General features: G+C 40.5%; 2 protein-coding genes across 2 annotated transcripts in view; one reads left to right on the top strand and one right to left on the bottom strand.

The window, feature by feature from the left end:
• Positions 1 to 665, top strand: part of adcy5 (adenylate cyclase 5) — a gene marked incomplete at its 5' end in the record, with an annotated part of 85,717 nt that extends 85,052 nt beyond the window's left edge. Inside the window, one exon of the mRNA XM_083921323.1 lies at positions 319 to 665. Coding sequence (XP_083777449.1) covers positions 319 to 447 — 129 coding nt within the window. The 3' untranslated portion in view covers positions 448 to 665. The remainder of the gene's footprint in view (positions 1 to 318) is intronic.
• Positions 666 to 4,727: 4,062 nt separating this feature from the next.
• On the bottom strand, positions 4,728 to 16,082 carry sec22a (SEC22 homolog A, vesicle trafficking protein). The gene is made up of 7 exons (XM_083921293.1): positions 15,988 to 16,082; positions 13,930 to 14,140; positions 11,591 to 11,754; positions 10,687 to 10,866; positions 8,540 to 8,658; positions 7,893 to 7,958; positions 4,728 to 7,573 (listed from the first exon to the last, which is right to left on the bottom strand). Exons 2-7 carry the CDS (start codon positions 14,109 to 14,111, stop codon positions 7,373 to 7,375), a joined length of 912 nt encoding a protein of 303 aa, XP_083777419.1. The 5' UTR covers positions 14,112 to 14,140; positions 15,988 to 16,082; the 3' UTR covers positions 4,728 to 7,372.
• Between the last annotated feature and the right edge of the window lie 7,656 nt (positions 16,083 to 23,738).

Raw genomic sequence — 23,738 nt, 5'->3', positions numbered from 1 at the left:
TTCGGTGCCTTGCTCAACAGCACCTCGGCAGTGCCCAGGAGATGAACTGGCACCTCTCCAGCCAGCAGTCCACACTCCATTCATGGTCCACACAGGGACTTGAACCAGTGACCCTACGGTTCCCAGCCAAATCACCTATGGACTGAGCTGCTGCCACCCAGATCCTTGTGGCGATCCATTAATTGCATGTATATGGGTCCTGTCTGTGCATGTGTGTGTATTTCGGGCCTGTGTGTGTGAAATGAAAAAATAGAGTGAAAATTGAATTTCCCCATTGCGGGACGAATAAAGGAATTCTTCTTCTTCTTCTGTCCTCAGGTGACTGCAGACCTGTACCAGCTACTGAGCTCCTATAACTACACACTGGAATACAGAGGTTTGGTCACAGTCAAGGGCAAAGGAGAGATGATGACCTATTTCCTCACCAGTGGACCACCGAGCAGTTAACCCTCAGCTAAGAGACAAATAGACGCACCGAGGGTAGGCGCCTTATCTCCGCCTCTGACAGACCGAGCAGGCTCATGGACCTCTGATAGCTTACGGCGGACTGACACTGACTGGAGCGCCCATTCACACAGCGCAGATCCTTTTCTTAAACCTACTGAGGCGGGGGACGGATCAGAAAGTTCATCGTGAAGCTCAGCCTGCGGAGGATACTATGAGCGGGAGAGGCCTAGCTAGCCTATTGAGACCAAAGATGTCCAATCAGTGCGTAGAGACAGATGTTGCCCGCTGTGTGAGTCTTGGTCTTAAAGGAAGAATGCTCTTGAAGAAATTGAATTTGCTTCAGCCTACCAGGGACAAACCTGCTGTAGGACATGACCTATGCCACTTCCTCTCCCTCTCTCTGCCTTTCTCCTGCTGAAGTGTATATTTACATGTAAAACACAGACGGTTTTATGTGTACGTATGTGATTTTTTTTATGTACTGTATGTTAGACACATTTCGTCCATGTTGTCGTACGGTCCAGGTGCAAATCTCTCAAGCGTGGACACTCGGCAAGCACCGCAGCACTATCCGTCCCTGTATCGATATCTTATTACGTCAGAAATGAACAGATTGGCGGCAGAGTCGCAGTAAGTCGTGTGTCATCGGTGAAGTGCGCGTCTTACCGGTGAGAATGTCCCCGAGAGACGAACAGAGAAAACGCTCCGCAGTGTTTACAGAAAGCTTCTTGTCAGACGTTTTAAAGTCACAACCACACACTACAGTATCAACAGCATACACACGAAACACAGAGAGGATGTCACCGAAGAGCTTTTTCTAATCTTCGACATTTTTGTATTTTGACTTCAGAACACCAAACCCTATCAGATATTTTAAGATTCTATATTTTGTACATTAATATATTAGAGAGCTATCTATAAACACCAATGTGTATTCAGATGTACATACTGTATCACTCTCATGTTGGGATCCCAGAAAGTCCTCGCTGGTGTCGCCTGGTCTTAGCATAGAGCCACAGATGATGGATCATTTAGCTTCAGCGGATCGACGGCCCCTGAATTCCCAGTTTTTCTCGCTCTCTTTCACCGAATTGAGTGTTTTTTTTCGATCTGCAGGAAATTCACCGTTTGCTGATGAGATGGCGTTTCCGGTTATTTCCCTCAGTGTGCTCACTTCGAATGACGGACTAGAGGATGCATCAGTCTTTTTGTACTCCAGTGCTTTCAGCCGTCTGCCCCCTTTCTGCATCGCTCCACACACCCCTTCTTCTTGCTTGCTCAATCAGATGGTATGACCCAATGAATGTCCAATGATCTCCGATGAGGCCTTTTAATATGAACTCTATACCGACGACGGTGATGATGCTCATCCTGTGGACGGGGACGGATGAGCCCATGTGGAAATGTGCCCTTTTATCAGTATTACAGCGTCACTCTGTATGTCACCAGACAAACTGTCTTTAACTCACCAATTTAATTTTTTTTGTTATTACCAAACACTACAGCTGGTTCTGTTGGTCTTGGCTCAGTCACAGAAGTGCAGTAAATGTCTGGCCAGTGTCAAGTTTTTCTGAGAATATTAGTATGTTACATCTTAAAGGAAGCTCAAAGGATACGGCGAGCATTTATTTCTTTGTTGTTGTTGCTGTCAACAAAGCGTATGAAAAAAACAAAATCATCAAGAAAGTATTGACTGACTTCCCTACCCTGATGCTACGCACAAACCTTTAAAAACACTGTCCTTTTTTAGCAAATGTTACTCTAAAAGGAGCAAATAAAGCATTTGTTGCGACTATTTGTTTTTAGGTTTAAATTAAATTGATCCTAAAATAGAAACATCAGGAAACAAATGTATAACTGTAATTACAAAAAGTTAAATTTAAGAGCATTTTTGGAAATAATTATGCAGATCCATTAAAAAAAAAAATCAGGTATTTGATGATTTAAAGTCAGAATAAGGAAATGATTTGTATTAAATAGATTGTAAATTAGCAGATAAGCAGAGATGTATAATGCATAATTGAAATGCAGATATAATTAAACAATAGCTTTTCAAAGACAATTGGATTCTATGATAATATATATAACGGTTCAATTATTAATAGATGATTTTAGTATTTTCATGGGATATATGAATATATATATTTATATATGAGCGCCAGCGGAGTCCTTTAAGTGTTGGTGGTTTTGCTTTTAGTCTCCTGTTTGAAAAAGGAAAAGAGAAACTTGGCTCTAAGTCCAAATATTTGCTACTTTGAGCCGGCAGAACGAAATGAAGCCTGCACAGGTCCACTCTATTTTTTACCATACAGCTGGAACCATTATCTTCACACTACTTCATTGAATGCAGGGCCATTCTACACCCATGTGAGCCCCTTGTGCTACGGTTTGTGTGGAAATGTGCCATGAGAACACACATGGGTGTTGATGAGAAGGCACGGATCAGAGACTGAGGCGCCTGAGTGGATTATTTCTAAAGGTTTATAGAGTAAGAGAAGCTCACCACCTCACAGGGTCCTCATAATGATAAGATGACGAGGTGAGGCCGCGTCTGTGACAAAAACATCTTCAGAGAAAATGTGGGTTGTTTTGTTTGTCATGCCAAACACTATGCTCTTCTGTTTTTTTTTACAGCCAAATAAACTTCAGATGCTTCACAGGTACGACTTTTCTGCATTCACTGCTTACTGTCAGCTCACTAATGGGTTTAGGTGAATGCATGTTTGCTTTGTGCAAGCTGCTGTTGTCTCAGCAGACTCGTTTCATACCGAAGATGAACGTTCTGCATAAAAAAAATAGCCTTTTTTAACCCCTTACAAACTTCATGGCTAAAAGTATGTGGACGCCCTATGGTTTGGACCCTTGGATCCAATTCCGAAAAATGTTCACGCTGCAGCATAAAAGAACGTTTTAAACAATGTTATGACACTGCTTCTGTGCAATCTGGCCTATAAAGCAGTTTTTGAATGACATGTTCAGCAAACATGTAAAGGTGTAAAACTCATGTGTCCACATACTTTAGATCACGTACCATCTGTAGGGAAAGTAAGATGTTTTGAGTCTCATACAACAGTGTTTAAAAAGCCCTCAACATGAGCTGGCAGCCGTGTGCTGAATGTTCACGTAGCTCACCAACAGGTGGCAGCAGCACTGCATCACATCATGTTTTATAGATGGGCTCCTTTGTCTTCTTTTCGTCATGATTACTGTTTATATATGATGGAAGAGAGGGGGAAGCAAAATGCTAATCTGCTGATTATCACCCAGCGTGTTATTTCATTCATTACAGCTGTAATATATATATTTATATAGCAGTCAAATCACTGGCTGTTACATTAAGAAGTAAGAATGAATAAGGGTCTTGGCTGATAGTTCATTCAGTAACTTGTGATATGTGGCAGTGCTAGACAGTAATTTCAAGTAAGTTCTCTCAAATTCTTCTCTTCTCGCAGTAACCAGAGTATACAGTAGGCCTTTCAGAGTGAACTGAAGCACATGGAGCTAACAAACCCTCAGACTTAATGATTTTGACCTTTTTAAGCAGCAAACCTGCGAGCCACTGAACACTATCACCACTGACATTCACTTGTAGCATGCTGAGTTCAAATTGTGCTTTGAGTGGTCGACACTTTCCACCTGCAGCTCTCATTTAAATCTGTATATTTCCTGCAAAGGAAGAGAAAAATATCCCTGTTTCATTAATCTCAATCTGGAGCGGAAATTGCTCTACCTTTTAATGAGGCAAGCACAAATAACATCAATTGCAATCATATTCATAATACCTTGTGTGTCATTACTTGTGAAATAAAAAAACAAGTGCTTCCTGAAAGTGTTTCAGCAGCCTCTGAATCATGAGGCAATCTGTTGCTCTGAAGAGAGAAAAAAATGACTTGGTGGGGAGGGGGAATTAAACTACATTCAGCAGTTTCACTACATTTAGCAGCTCAAACTCCACTGCTCATTTACAGTATGCTGGAGGCTCCGGGCTCCAAGGTTAGGTAAATGTTTTCTTTAAATTATAAAGGACTTGGATCTGATATCTCTCTTAGCACAGGATGCTCTGAATCATCTAATCCCTTTCATAATTCAGTTTTTTTCCCCACAATCACAGCCATATGCATCAGATCTCATCTAACGCCTCATTAAGCCCCAGCAGTGCTACGATAAAAAGACTGCATTCAATGTTAAAGAATGGATATCATTGTCATGGTAATGTCCCAGATTTCTTTAATGTTCAGTGTTCCGTAGTTGAGCAGAGAGACGATGAGTCTGAGTACAAGAGTAGATGTGTTTCGAGTGGACCAAAGAGGACCATCGTGATGAATCAATGCATCTTCATGTGCAACACAAAACTGATCAAATTCAAGCACTTCTGGTCTCATATACTTTAAACCCAACACATTTTGCATTTTCACATCAAATCCATTCTTTCCTAACTTGATTGCTGAATTTAACATTAGATATAGTTGTTTGTAATATTTCGGGGGACTTTAAAAAGGATTTACACTCTGGTGTAAAATAAAACAAATTAAAATGTAATAAAATTTGTACAACGATACATACAATACGTTTTCAGCAGGTCATTCACAAGTTTTAAAGACCTGGAAATGATCACATTCATATTCCATACTTGGATAAACCAGTATAAAAGCCTTGAATTTCACTGTTCCTATTTGACAACACACCCACACTTCAGGTTTACTGTAACTGCTGTGGAAAAAAGGAGAACGTGAACGCAAACAATCTGAGCCAGTCGAGCTCAGCTCAGATCCAAATCCAGTCCGAGCCATATTGTGAAAAGAGCTATTAGGTCATGTAGGCGTGGTACCGCTGTTGGAAAGCAAAAGAACATTCAGAGAGCACAAGGATGAATCATACGAGGCTGAAGTGTTGCAGCGGTCCCCCGACAGATCTGTAGTGCAGATGCCAGATGGACATGGAGCGGAGCAGCATAGCTATACTTTTTATTTTCCCTTCTTCCAGTGAGAAAGATTATCCAAAAAAAAAAAATCACATGTTATGACAAACCTGGCACATCTCGTGCACAAAAAAAGGCATGACTCAATTCTCTACCCTTCTCCAGCTGTTTGCTATTATTTGGGATGGTGCAGGAAGCCAGGAAATATTCCCATAATTCCCTGAATAAATCTCTCACTAACTAATAATGACAAATCTGACTGTAATTATGGTAAATGTGGTAAAACACTGCGCTAATATTCTTTACACAGGCAGAAGGTGAGGGACTGAGTTTTTTGGAGAAGCACACTCAGATGATGATTCTGCCTCTGGCATCGACAACACAGCTACGCATCTTTACTGCTTCCGACGCAGACCTGTTTATCAACAGTCACTCGACACTGGCACATATTTGAGGCTGTGTGGGGGCGAGGAAGTAGGATATGACTGCTATCACTGTTTGTGTCTATTTGGAGCAGGAGGTATTTCTGACAACTACGCCTGTCTTTAAAAAAATACAGCGATTACAAAACAAATTAAACTAATAGAATCTTCAGAAATTTTCATTGACCACAAGTCACTGAACAATCAGTCAATAAATAAATAGCTATAATAATTAACTGTCAACAAAAAAGACAAATATCTGCAAAATACCGTATGGGCATTGGCTCCTGAATACAGAATACACCAGAAATGTAAATGAGAGCCACACGCACAAGGCAGCATTGCATAGTTTTAAACCAATACCTAAACCAGAGTCCTGCACCAGCTCAGGTACACACAAGTTTATGTGCAAAAAGTGCATGTGACTAAAAAAGCATGCATGATCATCTTGATGTGGGCAATGTAATGTCTAATGGAAAGAAATCTACACTCTCATAGGCTTTTTATGTGCCTCTTTCTAAAAGTAACTGTATCAGTCCCGACAGTTTAAAATTACATTGTGCATAAAATAGAGATGGCTTTGTATTTCATTCTAGTTTAGCTTTTTAACATCTGTCAGCCTAACCTTAGCTTGCGTTCGTTGTTGGCTGAGCTTGAGGGACTGGGTCTTAACGTTAATGATGTTTAGGTTCAACCAGAAATGAAATAAAGATGGACGGCTTGGCGGCTCCCCAAAGTGAAGCCAAAACAATCAAAAACCGCCCCCTGGTGGCTGGACGCAGTTTAGGTCGTAAACACTGTCCCATCCATTTTAGTGGAAAGGACATGGACCATGGAAGTTAAAAGCACAGCAAATATTTTTTTTTCCCAAAGTAGTTTTTCATTTTAGCTAGTTCTGATCACGCTGATGTATGTTCAAGTGTTCATTTGTTCTAAAAAGTTTCTGAATCTCCAAAATTACAACGTATAGCATACTGTACCCATAACCAGGATATTTTGGCTTCACTTTTGTACAGTGGGAGGAAGTGAAGCCACATTGTCCATCTTTATATGCGGTCTAACATTAAGGCCAACATACACTGCACCTGATGCACATCAAAATACCTGGAAGTCTTTTACGGGAAGGTTTCGTATTCGTATGATAGTGGTGGCGTGAAGTGGCGTTGTGTGTTATACATACCAGGTCGGTTTTGCAGCTGCAGGAAGAGCATACATTTTAAAAAACTGGACACATGCAGGACTCTGACCTTAATTATGGCTGCACTGAAAGGAAGTAAAAACAAATTATCTTTATGAGACAATGGTGGCGAGTTGACAACGTTCCAAATCCATCCAATATAATCCATGAATGATTCAGGCTGCGGCAGAGTGCCCTCCGAGTCCACACTGAGAGTGGTCCACTGTTGCTGGGATTGAGTGAACAGCACTTCCGTGGTGATGCAAGATTTTTTGGTTTTTCTTCCTGAACTGGGAGGGTTGTTTGTTGTTTCCACTTTGTCCCCAGTGCCGTCTCCGCTGCATTTCCAGGACGGGTGTGGGACCGTCTGACTGAGGGCCCATTTGTTCTTTGTGTTTAAGGTCTTTGTCAGACATTGTAGTCTGGCGCTTTGCCCAGCGGCTGCCTCAGTCTGATCTGCAGGGTCATGAAGGCCCCCACTGCCACATGGAAGAGGATCTGCCACATGTTCCTCAGTTCATAGAGATACATGTTGCACAGGCAGATGAGTGCAAACGCTAGGAAGGACTTACTGTTCCTCCAGACGGAGAAGTAGGCAAACAGGTAGCACTGAAAAGATAATGGCAGAAAAGAATTTGATTTCATCATTAATGTCCTTCATGGAACAATAAGTCTGCTAAGTAAGTGAGAAATCCCATCTGATAACTTTGTCTTCCCCATCAGTCTACCAATTTGAGGTGCTCCATTTAGTATCAGAAGCTGCACACAAGGAGCTGATGAAAATGTTTTAGAGAAGGTAGTGGGGTGAAAGGCATTGAGCTTTTGCTAATGTTAGTCTAGCTGACAAGCTGCTGAGCTGTAAAGTGCAGGGCTGTTAGTCAGCCAGTCAGCCAGTGATGGGGTGCTCTTACCGCAGACTATCACTTACCTGATACAGACAGGCTGCTGTGCCGAGAAAGAAGGCAATCACATAATTAAAGTCTTCATCGTCGTTCTGCGGACAGGAAGAAAGGGGATATTTTTTTAGCACTAGTCATCCAAGTCTAGATGAGGCATCATAAAACCAATATGACAAGAAAATTATAATTTTAAAAAAAATAAAATTTCATGTGACATGGAGGAATAGAATACACCACATATAGCAGGCACAAATTTTAGATTAAAGACAATTTGGATCTTATGAAAAGTATTCCATTTAATGATGAACTCCACAATAAAGTCAGATGTGGCAGGAAAGTGTGACAGTCAGTAACAATCCCTCATTGCACAAGAACACTGTATACACAACTACAACTTTTTATTTTTATTAATTTCTAAAATGAGTTGCCTAACCTGGAGGTTTGTTACCAATACGACTGACAGCAAAAACTTTCGAAATTAAACCAAGGTCTCACAAAACACGAATTTCCCTTTAAGAGAAAGTGAATCTTGCCCTGTGACAGACTGGCATCCTGTCCAGGGTGTACCCCGCATCACACCCGATGTCAGCTGGGATCGGCCCCAGCCCCCCCGCAACCCCGACAGGGACAAGCAGTTGAAGCAGTTGTTTGAATGTGATCTCCATTATGTCCTCACCTGTAGTATGCTCTCTATTGCGTGGACTCCGCGCAGAAGGTTAAGGCCCCCACAGAGGATACTGAGCACACAGGACACAATGCCTGGGAGAGTCACTGGCTCCAACATCTGTGTGGGAGCTGAAGGAGAGAAAGGATACAGTATTACAGGCTTAGAAAAGTCTGTATCGACAAATGAACTACAAAAACATTAAGAAGAAACTTCCAGTCGACAAAACGTAATACATTTTTGAAATGTAATTTTATATCCAAGATAAAAAAAAGAAATCCTTGAATAGTAATTGCTTCTAAACCTTCTGACTTACAAAATATTCTGGCACAGTGAGAGTGATGCGTCACTATTATCAGATTAGCATACTTCTTCCCTCAGGACGACATGATTTATGTTCTCAGAAAACTGAGACTGGCAAGGGCAACCATCAGAAAAGTGAGCACAGCGTGGAGAGCTGCCCTAAAGTGGATGTCAGAGGGAACACAACAGCTCTAACTGACCCCAGGTGTCATCGCGTAGCTTGGGATAGCTGAGGTTTGACAGTGCGTACAAAAGGTTTCTGTCAGGAGCTAAGGGGTTAGAAAGGCTGAGTCACACACAACAGCACTGGAGTTGTTTGACTGATTGAACAGGTATCATTAACTTCTTACTATTCCAACCCTTTTTTTAGCGGAGTGGAGGTGCAGGTCAGGAGATATTCAGGGGTAGATACAAGGGTAGCAGAAGAAGCCACGAGTGGTGTAGGTATACACCGAAAATTACACATTTCTATAATAACTGTATTTTTCGGCAATTCGATGCCGAGCACTTCGGTCCTGGAAACTGCTCAGAAACCCCATTATTGTCAAAATACCCAGGCCATACACCCCCTGAATGCTCTACATCTCTAATTTGTGACTGGAAAGTTTAATGAGGCTGTGATTATCCTGGAGGTCACAGCAGGTTTCAAAAAATGTTCTCATTTCAATGGGTACTATGGGGAGTAACATCATAACACATGAATACAACTGGGCTCACTGAATCCACAAGAGAATCCCCTTTCCAGTAATACGCAATTTATGCAATTCCATGACTGTTTAGGGGCTCCCATTATGTGGAAATATTCAAATATGACATTTGAGAATTGGCAAAAACAACAAAGTTTTACTGCGTGACAAAAACTGCATCTTTTTGCCCAAAACTGTCTGGGAGAGAGATATCATTAAGTAAGAGGTCAAGGGACACCTTTGGAAACAGCCATGCTAGTTTTTCATTCAAAACAATTTGGCCTAACTCTGGAGCGCTGGGGGGTTAAAGCTCATTATTATTCTTTTTGATTTTACAGGCTTTTGCAGTGAAAACATCTTGAATTTCGAAAGATGCAAATTTAAACATATATTTTCAGAGAGATTATATATTTTCGTAGATTTGATATTGTTTTCAGAAGTTTCTTTTCGCAAGAATTCACTAATCACTGCAGCTTAAAATAAACAATGTTCTCAAGAGTCAGGGTAGCTCAGGATATGGCTCACAATCAAATATCAAGACATTTTTTGTATTATTGGTAAAAGTGATTTTAACACGATATTTACCAGTTTATTCATTTAAAAAAAATGTATATACATATACAGTATATTAGGACTGTTCTCATGAGATATTGTAAGACTATGAACCAATTCCAATAATTCAAGTGTAAAAAAGATAAGTTTGTGCTGATGTTACAGTACAAAAACAGAAAAATAGAGGATTACGGTGACCTATTAAAAATACACATTGGGAATTAATTCGGGCACTGAACTGCACCCTGTACCGCCCAACAAGCACGTGGAAGAGTCTATAGGTTTAATGTGAACTGGGATGGAACCCAACAGCTCAAAAAGCAGAATCAACAATGACGGGTGCAACTGTGCATCCAGTATGGTTCCTTTACCGGTGTAGCAAAAGATACAGTATTCTGAGAAAATCACCAGTGACCTTTCTATGTCCTTGTGTAACAAAGACCAGGGCTACAAGTGTTAATAGTGCCAAGTAATCACAGTATGATAAGATGAGATAACACGTTATTGATCCCTAGAAGGCAAATTGAGTAATTAGCATTATAAAAGCACGACTCTTTTATACTCGGATGAGGTATGTATGGGGCATGTGTATGTGTGTGGCAGCAGCTCATGTCCTACCTATGCCTTTGTATTTAGAGGGCGTGTGTACTGAGAATCCATTGATGGCCCGCAGGTCCTCAGGAGACAGCTGGTAGGGCGGTCGCAGCTTGATCTCTGTCTGCATGTCAGCCAAGTTGATCCTGGTGGACAGAGAACGCGGGCTGTTGTAGCGCTGTTTGGTCTTCTGGATGAAGGTGTCTGATGGATGAATGTCCGCATAACAAGGTGGTTAATAACAAAGGGAACATTTGTTGTTTAAGTCACTTATAAAGTCAAATAAATGCCAAACATTATCTGGCTTTAGCGTTTTGAATGTAGGGATTTGTTGGTTTTTGTATCATTTCAAGATTAATATATTTTTTTATATAGAAATGTGGACAAAACAAGCAATTTGAACATCGGCGCTTGGCTTTTAAGACATTTTCCCAGACTTTCTGAAATGTTATGCACAGGACAATTAAATCAATCAAACATTATTTAACTACTATTATTATTGTTATTACTTATAATTGTTATAATTTTCGGTTGTGATGTTTGTAGGAAGTCATTTTTTAATCACATGTAACTTAGTTTCTTATACTTTCCTCTCTTTTTAACATCTACTACAGTTGTATTTCCTATACTTTCCATCTTTCAATGAGCCCAGGAGAATGCACATTGTTCCATTCAGCTTTTTAAATACATTAAAAAAATATAAAATAGTAATGTTAGAAAATAAGCAAGCTCAAGTCAAAAAAAATAGTGACGCATCCCTTCAATCACACTTCAACTTGAGGCTAATATTCTAGAGAAATTGGTGTTCTGATTTTGTGACGGATCTTTTCCCTGCATTATGATTGATATGATTGATTATGACAACAGACATCATAAGGTTTACCATGTGATAGTTAGCTATGATGCTGTTAAACCCTATGGAGCTCACCAAATTCAATAAAGGAGTACGGCCGCACAGCGCTGGTGATTCGTTTGGGGTCGTAGGTGACGATAAACTCCTTCTGTAGCTCGTCCAGGAAGCAGAAAGCCAGCACACTGGGGTAGTTAGCGGTACACACCATCAGGTAACCAACACCCAGTGCACTCGTAAAACTGAAACACACACACACACACGCACCATTTCAAACATTATTGCTTTTGATGCACTGCACCCTTTTCTCAACAGAACCCTGTAACTGTCACACAGGCCGCAAGCTAATTACAGCGCAGATTATTACGAAAAGACACAATGACATTTCTGATTGTGCTGGTTGCTACTCTAAACCTCTAAACACAGTGCAAACACTTTTACAGCACATTTGTGGCTATAATTCACACATTCTGAGCCAATTAAACACATTTCCATTTTCATATCCAAAACACTCTTTGTGCCCTGCAGGGTAAATTGACACGCTGAGCACAAATTAAATTCCCCACAGACAAAGACTTCTACATTATCTGAATAGCTCAGAGCACATTGAGGAGGATGTTGGTTTTCACAACAACATCCAAAGTGATGTGGAACATAAATGTTAAGTAACAGTACAGACGGATGTGATGATTATTATGTGGCAGACGAAAACAAATAAACAAAAAGTGTACAAGATATCTGAAGTATGAGGGTGAATCTGATACCAGCATGTCACTGTGTAGCGGCAGTGCTTCAGAAATCAAGCAAATGACTAATACACAAATATCAGCGGGAGGCAGGTATGTGCACCTTCTCTCAAAAGGCTAGAAAATCAAAAAACTGCCCTTTAGTGATCCACAATTAGTGCACACCATCAAGTTTTCTGTGTGTCAATACTGAAATGATTGCTTCACAATAAAAGGCAGAATGCAGGCAGGTGCTTGACCATGAGGAGCTCTGATAAAGTGATTACAAGAATCTTGAATCTGAATTTGAAGGGCTTCTTGAAAGTTTCTCTTACCACCTCTGATCTAGTGGAGAAATCCTATTTCACTGAAAATATAGTATAGGATCATAAGATCAAATATAGTTTGACACAGTCCAAAGGTATAACTGGTAGGGAATGTCATGATACCAGAAATGTAGTAGTCAATATCAATACCATTATTATCATCAACAGGTGCCAAATTTATATGACCGTCTGTGCACACTTGTAAAATAATGGTTATAAATTATGCCAAATTATGTTATTCAGTTGCTGAGGCTATACTTATATATATATCGATTAGTCGACTAATCGCTCTAAATGACGTCCACTGGTCGACCAAGACAATCCTTAGCTGGGGGCAGCCCTAGGTTCTTGTGACATCCCTAATAAGTGTTATAACAGATGATGCATTAATATGAGTTAGAGCATGAATATCATAGAATGTAGTCTGTTAAGTTTACTGAAAATCTCCTAAATCCTATCAGATGCACTATATAAACTCTTATAGAACAGGGAAGATATACAGGTCCTGCAATGATAAACAAGTGAGCTGTCTCCTTCTCACTTAAGCCAGATATTGACGTTACAGTTCACTGATGAATAACGCAGAATGATACGATAAGGAATCCCTTTCTCCTTTCATGACACAGACATAACAGCTTCTTAAGTGCCCAGAATATCACAGAACAGATTAACCTGTGACTTTAAACACTACCTGCCACATTCTGACCTTCACTATCTTCTGACCTTCTCTTCTCCAAATGCTTCAGGCCATCATTTATGACTCTTATCAAAAGGATATTCTGGTTGCTGAAAGGTAAAGCTGGCTCATTGAGGAGTCTGAGTTCATGTTCTCTCTCTTAATAAGACTAATTAGCTCGTAAGAAACAGTGCTTATGAGAGTTTCAAAGCATTACCCCGAGCACCAGCGGGGCTTTCAGAAACCTTTTGACACCTCAAATAAGGGCCTAGCTGTCAAATCACTCAAATTAAAAAGCATTTTTCCATCAAAGTTTTGTCAGAGGGTCAAGAGGGGAGCAGCAAAACTTTCAGAGGTGGACTGATTAATCACTCATGGGTCTCATCTCATCTCATCTTCAACCGCTTATCCGGGGTCGGTTCGCGGGGGCAGCAGCTTAAGCATAGCACTCACGGTTGTCGAGGTTAAATATCTGAACTGCATTTTGTTGATTACTGTATATGTTCATTTATAGTCAAACAAATGCTTTTCTTATATAGCGAATATGAACAGTTAGCCACAGTTAACAGGGTATCAGGGTATCATAAATGGACATACTTGGATTCTAATGACTGTTTAATTAATGTGTAGGTTGAAAATAAAGGGATCCTTTAAAATAACCCTGGAAAATCCCCATCCCATATGACCTACTTGACATTGTATGGTCCAGTCTTAAGTGTGCAGCGATCAGGGAACTGGCTGAGTTTCTTGGAGAGACCCTTGAGGTGCCTCTTAGTTTCCTGAAGCTCTTTGTCCTGCTCATAATCAGTGGATGCAGAGAGAGGCAGGCCATCGCCGACCCTAACCACAGAGGCGAACAACACCATCGACATCTTACAGCTTTGGCAATCTCACTGAAGCCCTGAAACAGACACGAAAAAGGGAAGAAAGCTTGTTGAGAGTGTAGCAATTATATGTTGTATATCTAATACTGCAAAGTTCACTCATTAACCATGATTCCAAACGCTACGCTCTCCAAATAGCCTATATTAATATTAATATTACAAAGAGTGGGTAAGCCGGATCTGGGTCCTTAACAGCGCTCTGCTTTACATAGCAACGGTCTGCTATAAAAAATAACAGATCCTAGAGTTCAGTGACTGACCAATCAGAACTGCGTAAGACATTCAATAAAGACGTGTAATAAATAATCAATATTTGTCTACATATAACTTTTAAATATATGTTATTGTCTTGTTAAATAGTTTTTGCCTTTTTTTGGTCAAACCCTTTTCTGTCTTATTCCGCAAAACAATCATCTGTGAAACAATTTGAACTGAACTAACCTGTATGAAAGGTGCTGTACAAAACAGATATATTGATACATGGTGCAACAGTAAGGGGGAACTTTCAGTGTATTTTCTAAGTAAAGAGAACCTTAACAGCAATAAAGGCACATACATACAACACACCCCTATAGTACAAGGGGGAAGGTAAGGGAGTTTCAACAATTCACAGGAAGTAGAAGAGTAGCCCATATGTTGGAAGCTGTTTTCTAAAGAGGTGTTTTCAATGTCTGCATTTGCCAGTGGGCCAACACGATAAGAGTTTGCATAATACTATGTTAATTCCACGACAGAAAAGACGTGATGATCCCTGCAATTAGGTGCGGGTGTATATATAAATACACATACATATACAGTATATACACAGACAGACAGACAGACAGACACACAAGATCAAAATAAGAGAGATTATTGATAATAATTTCATAGAATATCCACTGTGGCTATACCCCTGCTGTCCTAGCATGTTTTTTTTAAATAACCAAGGCACTTCAACAAAAACCTTTATTTTGTGAAAGAAACAGTGAGCAAAATCAGAGAACTTTTTGAGATACTTCCCTGTTATTGGTGATGATCTGGCACTTGACGACAATAACCTGTTTTTTTGTTTTTTTTACCAAAATAAAGCTTTTTGTTGAAGGTTCATTCCATATATTCAAGGTTCATTCAGTATATATTAATTTTCTAAATGGCATGCTGATAGATAGATAGATAGATAGATAGATAGATAGATAGATAGATAGATAGATAGATAGATAGATAGACAGACAGACAGACAGACAGATATTCTGATGATCTGTACTCATATCTGTTTTGTGCTGCTGCTGCACCTGATATCAACAAAATGCTTGTTTTTTTTATCGTTAATGACAATAGACTGACAATGTTGTTATGTTAGTTAATTAGCCATGTATAAGTTTGGGTCCCTGGGGCACACTACATTTGAATGTATATGTTTATATGCTCCAAATAACAATAATCAGAACCGGTCGGTGGTGGTCTGGTCGGTTGTGTTAGAACCATGGACAGCTCCAGACTGAATGGAGGGGCGTTGACTGACGTGGCTAGCTCGCTACCTTTAACACCAGTGCGTCCGTAGCTAAGGGGGGCTAATTGACATATGTTAGCCTTAAACTCTGACGAACACTTGACACAGCAGCTAGCTATAAGTTTCGTGTTTTCTATCTATAATGTGAGCGGTGAGTTTACAACATAAGACAACTAGCCTCCTAGCTACAACAGAGCAGCTAGCGTAAGTAGCTTTTCCACCAACATTTCCTTCCAGCTAACGTTAGCATGCTAGTGAGCTAACAGCTAAGTAATCTGCTTTCCCACAACTCAGAAACAAAGTTGTGAGCAAACCTGAACAAAAAAAACACACGTCTGACACATTTAGATGGTTAGTTTGGTGTTTAATACCTACCCAGACGAGTGTTGCATCATGTGGACATCTGTGATAGTATGCAGATATGAAACTGTGCAGGCAGGAGCAGAAGGCAGCGGGGATGATTCTTTACGTTTACGTGGCGTGGCTGTTTCCGTCGCTGTGCATTGTGGGTAAAGACATTCTCTCATCAGCATCACGGAGGAAAAAAACAAACGCACTTTTGTAATAAAAACATCATGGAAATTAATAAAGTTAGGGTGAATATTTAGAATTAAATGAATATTCATTAAAATATAAATAAATAAAATAAATAATACCCCCACAGGGCGTTTTGAGTGGTAAAGTATTGCTTTTCCATAAAAAAATATAGTTAGTCAGAATAAATGTTTGAAATGTTTTTTGCAGGATTTTACATAACGTTCTGTTTACATTGTGCCAGCCAATAGTGGCCAACATTGCGGGTTGCCGGGTTGTATGTTGTTGGGTGCAGCTACTGTAGGCTGGCACTGGGTGAAATGGAGTTTGCCAATCCTGCAGCTGCGTTATTTGTCCCAGCAGCTGAGAGACCGGAGACAGCAAACACAAGAGTCGATATAGGCTAAGCATGCACTTGATGGACTGAGATAAAGAAGTTCAAATGCATTAAAACGCACGCCGAAATGGCTATGTTTCTTCTTGAATCGTTAAGCTAACTTCATGTTTATTTAGCTGTAACGGCTAACGCTAACTGTCAGTCAAACTCCTCTGCGATACTTGTTTTTATGTTTTGATTTGTCAGAGGGGATGGGTTCAAACAGGCTCAAACAGACTCTGGTCTCCTGTAGGCTACTGAACCAGGTCTGACCAACCTGGCAACCTGAGTGATGGAATTATTTTTTGTTGTTGCGACTACGATCTTGAGACACTAGATGGCGGTGGTCTGCTGATTCTCCATACTCATTTATTCATCCATCGTCAACCGCATAAAGACGCACAGAGACAGACATATTCAACCTTTAATTAGAATTATAGTAAATGAAGAAATAATATCCCATCATTTTTTTGTTTGCATAAATGAGTCAGCTTCTCATCTATTTTTGTACTCAAAACTTTTACACTTAATGACTGAAGAGTGAAGAGACTGACCACATTTTTTTCAGCTTCTATCAAATATAACAAATGCTTTAAGTTGAACAATAACTAAGAAAAAACCCGAAGACAGATTTGTAAGTTGATTGGTATAAATGTATGTTTGTAATTTTTTGAAATGTATTAATTTACTCATCACTCTCACTCATCTTCAACCGCTTATCTGGGGTCGGGTCACAAGGGCACCAGCTCTAGCAGGGGACCCCAAACTTCCCTTTCCCGGGCCACATTAACCAGCTCTAACTGGGGGATCCTGAGGCGTTCCCAGGCCAGTGTGGAGATCTAATCTCTCCACCTAGTCCTGGGTCTTCCCCGAGGCCTCCTCCCAGCTGGACGTGCCTGGAACACCTCCCTGTATTAATTTTGTTCTATTTTATTGTCTATTTACACTTATGTATGCATGTTTATTCTATTATTATTTTTGCTGTGCTTAATGTCATCTAATTACATACAATTCTGTTTTAAATTGAAAATTCATAACATCATATCCCACAGCCTAGGAGGGATATGAGCAAGAGACTAAAAATATATCATTGTTTAACTCGTGCAATTCAAATGATTCATTCTGGAGCTTTCAGTCACATCTCAAACTGGGGGACATCACAATTAGCACCTTAAACCACTTAGCAACCAGGGGACTAGGACAGCACAAGACAAAATATAACTTGTAAAAACAAGAGTGGTAGCACTTGGAGGCAAAAGAGATACTAATACATCATAATAAAGTAAGTATTTTCAGTGGAACAAGGTCGGTAAATAGTGTGCGTCTGCAGTATATTTCTCTTCAACCGAGCCTGTTAATATTCATGAGCTGATTAACTTTATGATGGATACTATGCTTCACAATTTAAATTTTTATTACATTTTTACATAACATCTTTTTATTCTCCTCTATTTGCTCCAGTTGCTACTTTCCCACTTAGAGCTTCCCAACAAATTAACCCTCCTCCCAAGTGTCTGAAGCTGAGATTTTTTTTTTGCTCTATATTAAAATTAAAATAACATGAAAAATGAATAATGCTTACCCAGAGCCTGCCAAGCTTTAGTTTTCCACTCAGACCTGAAATCCCCCCCCCCCCTCCCTACCCCCTTTCATACATTTCCTGTTACAATATGGAAGAAAACACAACTGTGGCTAGAGGAAATAAAAACAATACAGAGATGGTTAGTGGCCTCATCTTTCACACATGTCCATGTAATCTCCCCAGAGCATGGGCAACGTGTCAGCCTGAAGGGACCCCCAGTACCCTTGTGGCCTGTCTGTGTGCGTGTGTGCGTGCGTGCGTGTGTGTGTGTTTGTGTGTGTGCGTGTGCGTATGTGTCACGCAGAGTAACAGTGGATGATGGATGTCTGCTGCTGCTGACAAGTTGATGAATAGCCACAGGTCTCGGCAAGTGTTTAGTGCAGGGGGTGTCAGGTGTGAGGAAGGCAGCGGCGTCATTCACAGTGACGTGGTCTGAACAGAGGTGCAAACACATCAGCGCCGAATTGCTTCAGCGCCAATTGTCTCTTTCTCAGGATGTCATCATTATACTTTTCAACTTTGAGCTCGGCAATCCTTGAGAAGTATGACATATCTAAAAATATACCTGCATTACATTCTCATGGTTCGACGGCTTGGATTTCAACTTTTTCTTACAGGAAATTCAGGGAATGTGGTTTTCAAGGACTATACCTGCCGTGGGTGGAAATGGAAATGAAAAGAAAACTAAAAGTCTGACGCCTCGGTTGGTGTCGGTGGAGTGCAATGTTCATCACACCCTGCTATTAAAACTGTTGGATAACTTAACTGTTGATTCAGTTTCTTGTAAATTTGTCCGCAAGCTGCTGATGTATGTTGATATTTCCTCTGTCAGTGGTGGAAAGAACCAAGTACATTTACTCAAGTATGTACTTTTACTGAGGCCTTCATATTGAGAACAAAGCCCTCCATCATCTCTGGTCTTGTGCCTTTCATCCAGCTACGATGACAGCTCCTCATCCTTACACTCTTGCTGTGTGGTTCTTTTCCAGTGGTTCTTGGTCTTCCTATCTTCCCCTAGCCTTGTTAATGCCTGTTTGGTCATTGATTCCTTTTCTATCAAATATAATGAATGCTTTAAGTTGAACAATAATTAAGAAAAAAACACAAAGTCAGATTAGACTTAAGGTTGATAGGTATACATGTATATGTTTGTAATTTTTCTTGCCTCGTTAATGCCTGTATGGTGATTGGTTCCTTTAGTTTTCTGAGTGTGTGGCCTCTTCAGCTCAACTTTCTTCTCCTTATCTGAGGTTCTATGGGTTCTTGCTTGGAGTGATCATGTCCTAAATCAATGAGTACTGAGAGTATATTTATTTATGCCAATTCTTTTGTACTTTTACATCAGTAAGAGTTGGAATGCATGACTTTTACTTGTAACTGTATTACTACTTTTACTTAAAGTGTAATTTTCTTGCCGTCTTGAGAAATGAATGTAAACTAAATCCCTGCAGGGCTACACGGTGGTGTAGTGGTTAGCACTGTCGCCTCACAGCAACAGCGTCTCTATGTGCCCTGCGGTAGACTGGCGTCCTGTCCAGGGTGTACCCTGCCTCACAGACAATTTCAGTTGGGATCGGCTCCAGCCCCCCCGCGACTCCAACAGGGATAAGCGGTTGAAGATGAATGAATGAATGCATAAATCCCTGCAGCGGAGTGCTTACAAATAAATAGAAAGAGTTTTTTCACTGGTAGTACAGTACAACCACTAACAGTACAGTATTCATTAGAATCAAAAACAGAAGCTTATTTAAATAAAGATGTACCGTATAGGGTCTATAGTTGTTAGATCAAACTATGTTGTCTGTAGAGTATTTAGACAATAATTCAAAATGTCTATACTTCCAGTCCATTTGATGTGAAAGTGGTGACACCAAACGACATGAATAATGAAGCATCTTCAGTATGGAGAAAGTGAGGCTCTTAAACGAAGTCAGTTGCCAATAAAACATCCAATCAGTTATACGGCACTTCACATTAAATTGTATAGCCTCCAGGGCCTAGCTGTGGGCTGTCGACTAATACATATAAAAACATTCAATCTTCAAACACAAACTCAAACTCAGTGTCACATATTTCCATAAATCTAGTTTGCATCAATTTGCAGCAACACCTTTTGTTTTTTCCCCATTGTTTAGAAGCTATTCATTCAAAGGCCTGTTCATTTTCCCTCGGTGGTTCCACCGATAAATCAGGGGTTAACGTTTGACATTTTCAGGGTACAGTTCTGATGGATTTACATCAGCAATATCATAAAAGAGATGTTGTTCTTCTTTGCGTGACTGACAGCTCCAATTGAATAGCACAGAGAGTGAGCATTATGGATCTTTTAGCAAAGGATGCAAATCATTTTGATGACTGCCTCGTGAGCAATGAGCTACACCTCAACTCTACTAAGTAGAGACTCGGAGGTCCATTTATTTCATTGGCTTCTGTGGCAACCAGATGCCCTCCATTTCTAATGCTCCTTTTGCACAGATGTGCTTGTCCATTTATTTCATTGGCTTCTGCTATTTGAACCAATTAGTCATAGCGTTGGCGTGTTGAATAGCAAAAAATAATGGGACTGAACTGACGTATGAAGATTTTAGGATGTACCTGTAAAAAAAAAGAAGGGGTCATGTGTGGGCTTTTATAATGATGACACAGAGACACAGAAGTTCAGTAGAGGACAGGCAAGAGGATGAAGGAAGAGTGCCGACTGACATCAGAGATAAAATCCTGAACGGCCCAAAACAAAATTGTCCATGAAGGGAAATGGATTCTGTTAATGGCACTTGAATCTAAACAGACCTTGACTTTGTAGTGACAACCAGATGCCCTTCATTTCTTATGCTCCTTTCGCACAGATGTGCTTGTCCCTCCCCTCTAAGGAAAACACAAAGAAGTAAGGCAAAGCATGAAAAAAACATCAACCAGTCTGTTACGACTCAACACTGCATGCACCCCAACTGCAGCACTTTATCTAAGCAGACCTGCACGATCTGTATGGCAAATACTGAACACAAGAAACTTCAGTCTCAGAGTCTTTGGACGCTATGAGGACTACTCAAACTGTCCTTCCATGTCCTTCCATGGTCCTAAATTTCCCAGGACCATGATCCTAAAAGTAATGATTTAGACTGTGGAACTCTCCTCAGGCCAAGCTTGGAAAAAAACGCCCCCTTCACAACCCCCCACCCTCCCTTAGTTTACTTGCTGTGTTTTTCTCAATTGCTGGATTCCGACGGGATCATGATGATTGTTATTTGAGTCAATAGAGAGTAAACAATAGAGCTGAGATAGCCGGATATTGCTGTTTAAGATAACTTCAGAATACACCAAATACATTTAAGAAAAGTCTGTCCTCAGGCTTTTATTGGTTTCTGGGTGACTGGGGAAAAAAGAAGAGTAAAATTCCCTAAATCACACGTTAAGGCTATTCTATGTGATCTTCTGATAACCACTTTAATACCTAATGTAATATTTTTCACTTCCATTCTGAGCCTCCCCTGAAACTGATTGGGAACCCCCCAGGGGAGGTCTGCCTCCCGCTCTGAAAACCTCTGATTTAGACTATTTAACTTCTGAGTTATGACAGAGTTTTCACTGACGTCACAGGGTCCCTTTTAGATCCAGGGCCAATTCTCATATGAAAGCCATCAGTGTGAGATCTGGGTAGTGATCCATTTGTTTCCCTCCTGAGGTGCTAAAATGTCAAAACAAACAGGCACAAAAATTGCTTTCACCAGGACTGTCCATCCAGCTCAGTGACCCAACAAGGTCATTTCTATTTATTTCATTGTGCAAGCAGCGAAGCATGGCGTTGCTGGTGTATCCTAGGATAACTTTAAACATGATCTCATATTCTGTATATTATTCAGTGCTGTGTCAATAAGCAAATGATCACATGTATGTCTACCGTCGCCATGTGGAGTTTTTATGTTTTCTAAGTTTCAACACAGAAAGAGTCAGTATTCAGAACAGCACAAATATTGGTCTTTCACTGGACTACTTTACCGATTTTCTAGCGTTGTATAGTGCTTCCCATCCATTTCCTTATTAACACCTACACTGTGGTCGTCAGCAATGCTGGCATGTGATTTAATTTGACCTAAATGTTGAAGTTAGCTTGTTAACTTGTTCATAATGACAATAACATGCTTTGTGGGTTAATGTTCACCATGTTCACTGTCTTAGTTTAGCATGTTAGCATGTGTATATTTTTATTAGCATTAAACAAGCTGAGGCTGATGGGAATATCATTCGTTTTGCAGGTATTTGGATCAAAGTGGTGGACCATCAACCAACAGTCTCAGCATATGTTACACAGAATGAGAGTAGAAATAACATTTTCATTCAAATTAATTTAGGACGATGGTTATTTTCTTTTGAACTAGTCAAATTACTACAATAAGCGGTTTATTGTCGGTTCTTTTTTTATTTTATTTCTATGATTGCCACTGCGTAGAGCCACACCCATAGAAACATAATGAGATTACACAGACATTGAACTGTTTGCTGTGGTTATTTGACTAGTTTAAGACAAAATGGCAATTGTTGTTGAGTTGCTATGGTGTCAACACAGTTTGAGAACACTATTTTGGCCTATCCTTTAATGAATAGAAGTTAATGAGTTGCCAATAAAAATATGAAGCAATTAAACTGAGCAATCCTCAGTTCCCCTCTTTCAGCAAAGGAACAAAGTGCACAAAAAACACCTCTCTACGCTTCGTACTACTCCCCTGATCGTTGGGTCATTAAACTTCACCTCAATGAGTCCGCTACTTCATGTCGGTTTATACTTCTCCTTCGGGGTCAATAAAGTTTTTATCTATCTATCTATCATACGAAAATGTATGTGGAAGTTAGCGTGCTCCCACAGTCCCAGTTCTTTGCAATGGCAGCGGTTAACATTAAAGGGCAGCTGCTCTGACCTCCCTGCTATGTTGATTTGAATGGAAATGTCCGTTCCTCTCTCATTCTACTTCTATGGTTACTTCCCTAATGTGGTGAAAAAACTTTCATTAGTTAGTTAATTAATACCAACAGAGAAGAGATGTAGCACTGTTGTGACGAAGAGAGAGCTTAGCCGGAAGGCAAAGCTCTCGATCTAGCGGTCGTTCCTACCCTCACCTGTCGTCATGAAAGCTGGGCCATGACCGAAAGAACCAGGTCGCGGGTGAAAGTGGCCGAAATTAGTTTTCTCAGGAGGATGGCTGGAGTGTCCCTTAGAGAGAGGGTGAGAAGTTCAGCATCCGTGAGGAACTCGGAGTAGAGCCACTGCTCCTCTGCATTGAAAGGAGCCAGTTGAGGTGGTTCGGGCATCTAGTAAGGATGAACCCTGGGCGCCTTCCTAGGGAGGTGTTTTTAGGCACGTCCAGCTGGGAGGAGGCCTCGGGGGAGGAACCAGGACTAGGTGGAGAGATTATATCTCCGTACTGGCCTGTGAACGCCTCTGGATCCCCCAGTTAGAGCTGGTTAATGTGGCCCGGGACAAGGAAGTTGGGGTCCCCAGCTAAAGCTGCTGCCCCCGCGACCCGACCCCGGATAAGCGGTTGAAGATGAGATGAGATGAGAGCAGAGATGTGTACATGACATAAAATCAGGTGAAATATCTTTTGAAAATGTTTCGACTTTATTATTTTTTCAGCTCCT

This window comes from Echiichthys vipera (genome assembly GCF_963691815.1).
Source record: "Echiichthys vipera genome assembly, chromosome: 10".
Taxonomy (NCBI): Eukaryota; Metazoa; Chordata; class Actinopteri; order Perciformes; family Trachinidae; genus Echiichthys; species Echiichthys vipera.
Note: the sequence above shows the minus strand (reverse complement) of the source record. Positions and strands in the feature narration are given on the sequence as shown.

Excerpts from the sequence above, each read along its gene's own strand:
- sec22a (XM_083921293.1), bottom strand. The coding sequence starts at position 14,111 with ATGTCGATGGTGTTGTTCGCCTCTGTGGTTAGGGTCGGCGATGGCCTG. Across the intron at positions 8,659-10,686 it reads CTCTAAATACAAAGGCATAG|CTCCCACACAGATGTTGGAG; the intron begins GTAGGACATGAG and ends TCTCTCCTTCAG. Across the intron at positions 7,574-7,892 it reads CAGCAGCCTGTCTGTATCAG|TGCTACCTGTTTGCCTACTT; the intron begins GTAAGTGATAGT and ends TTATCTTTTCAG.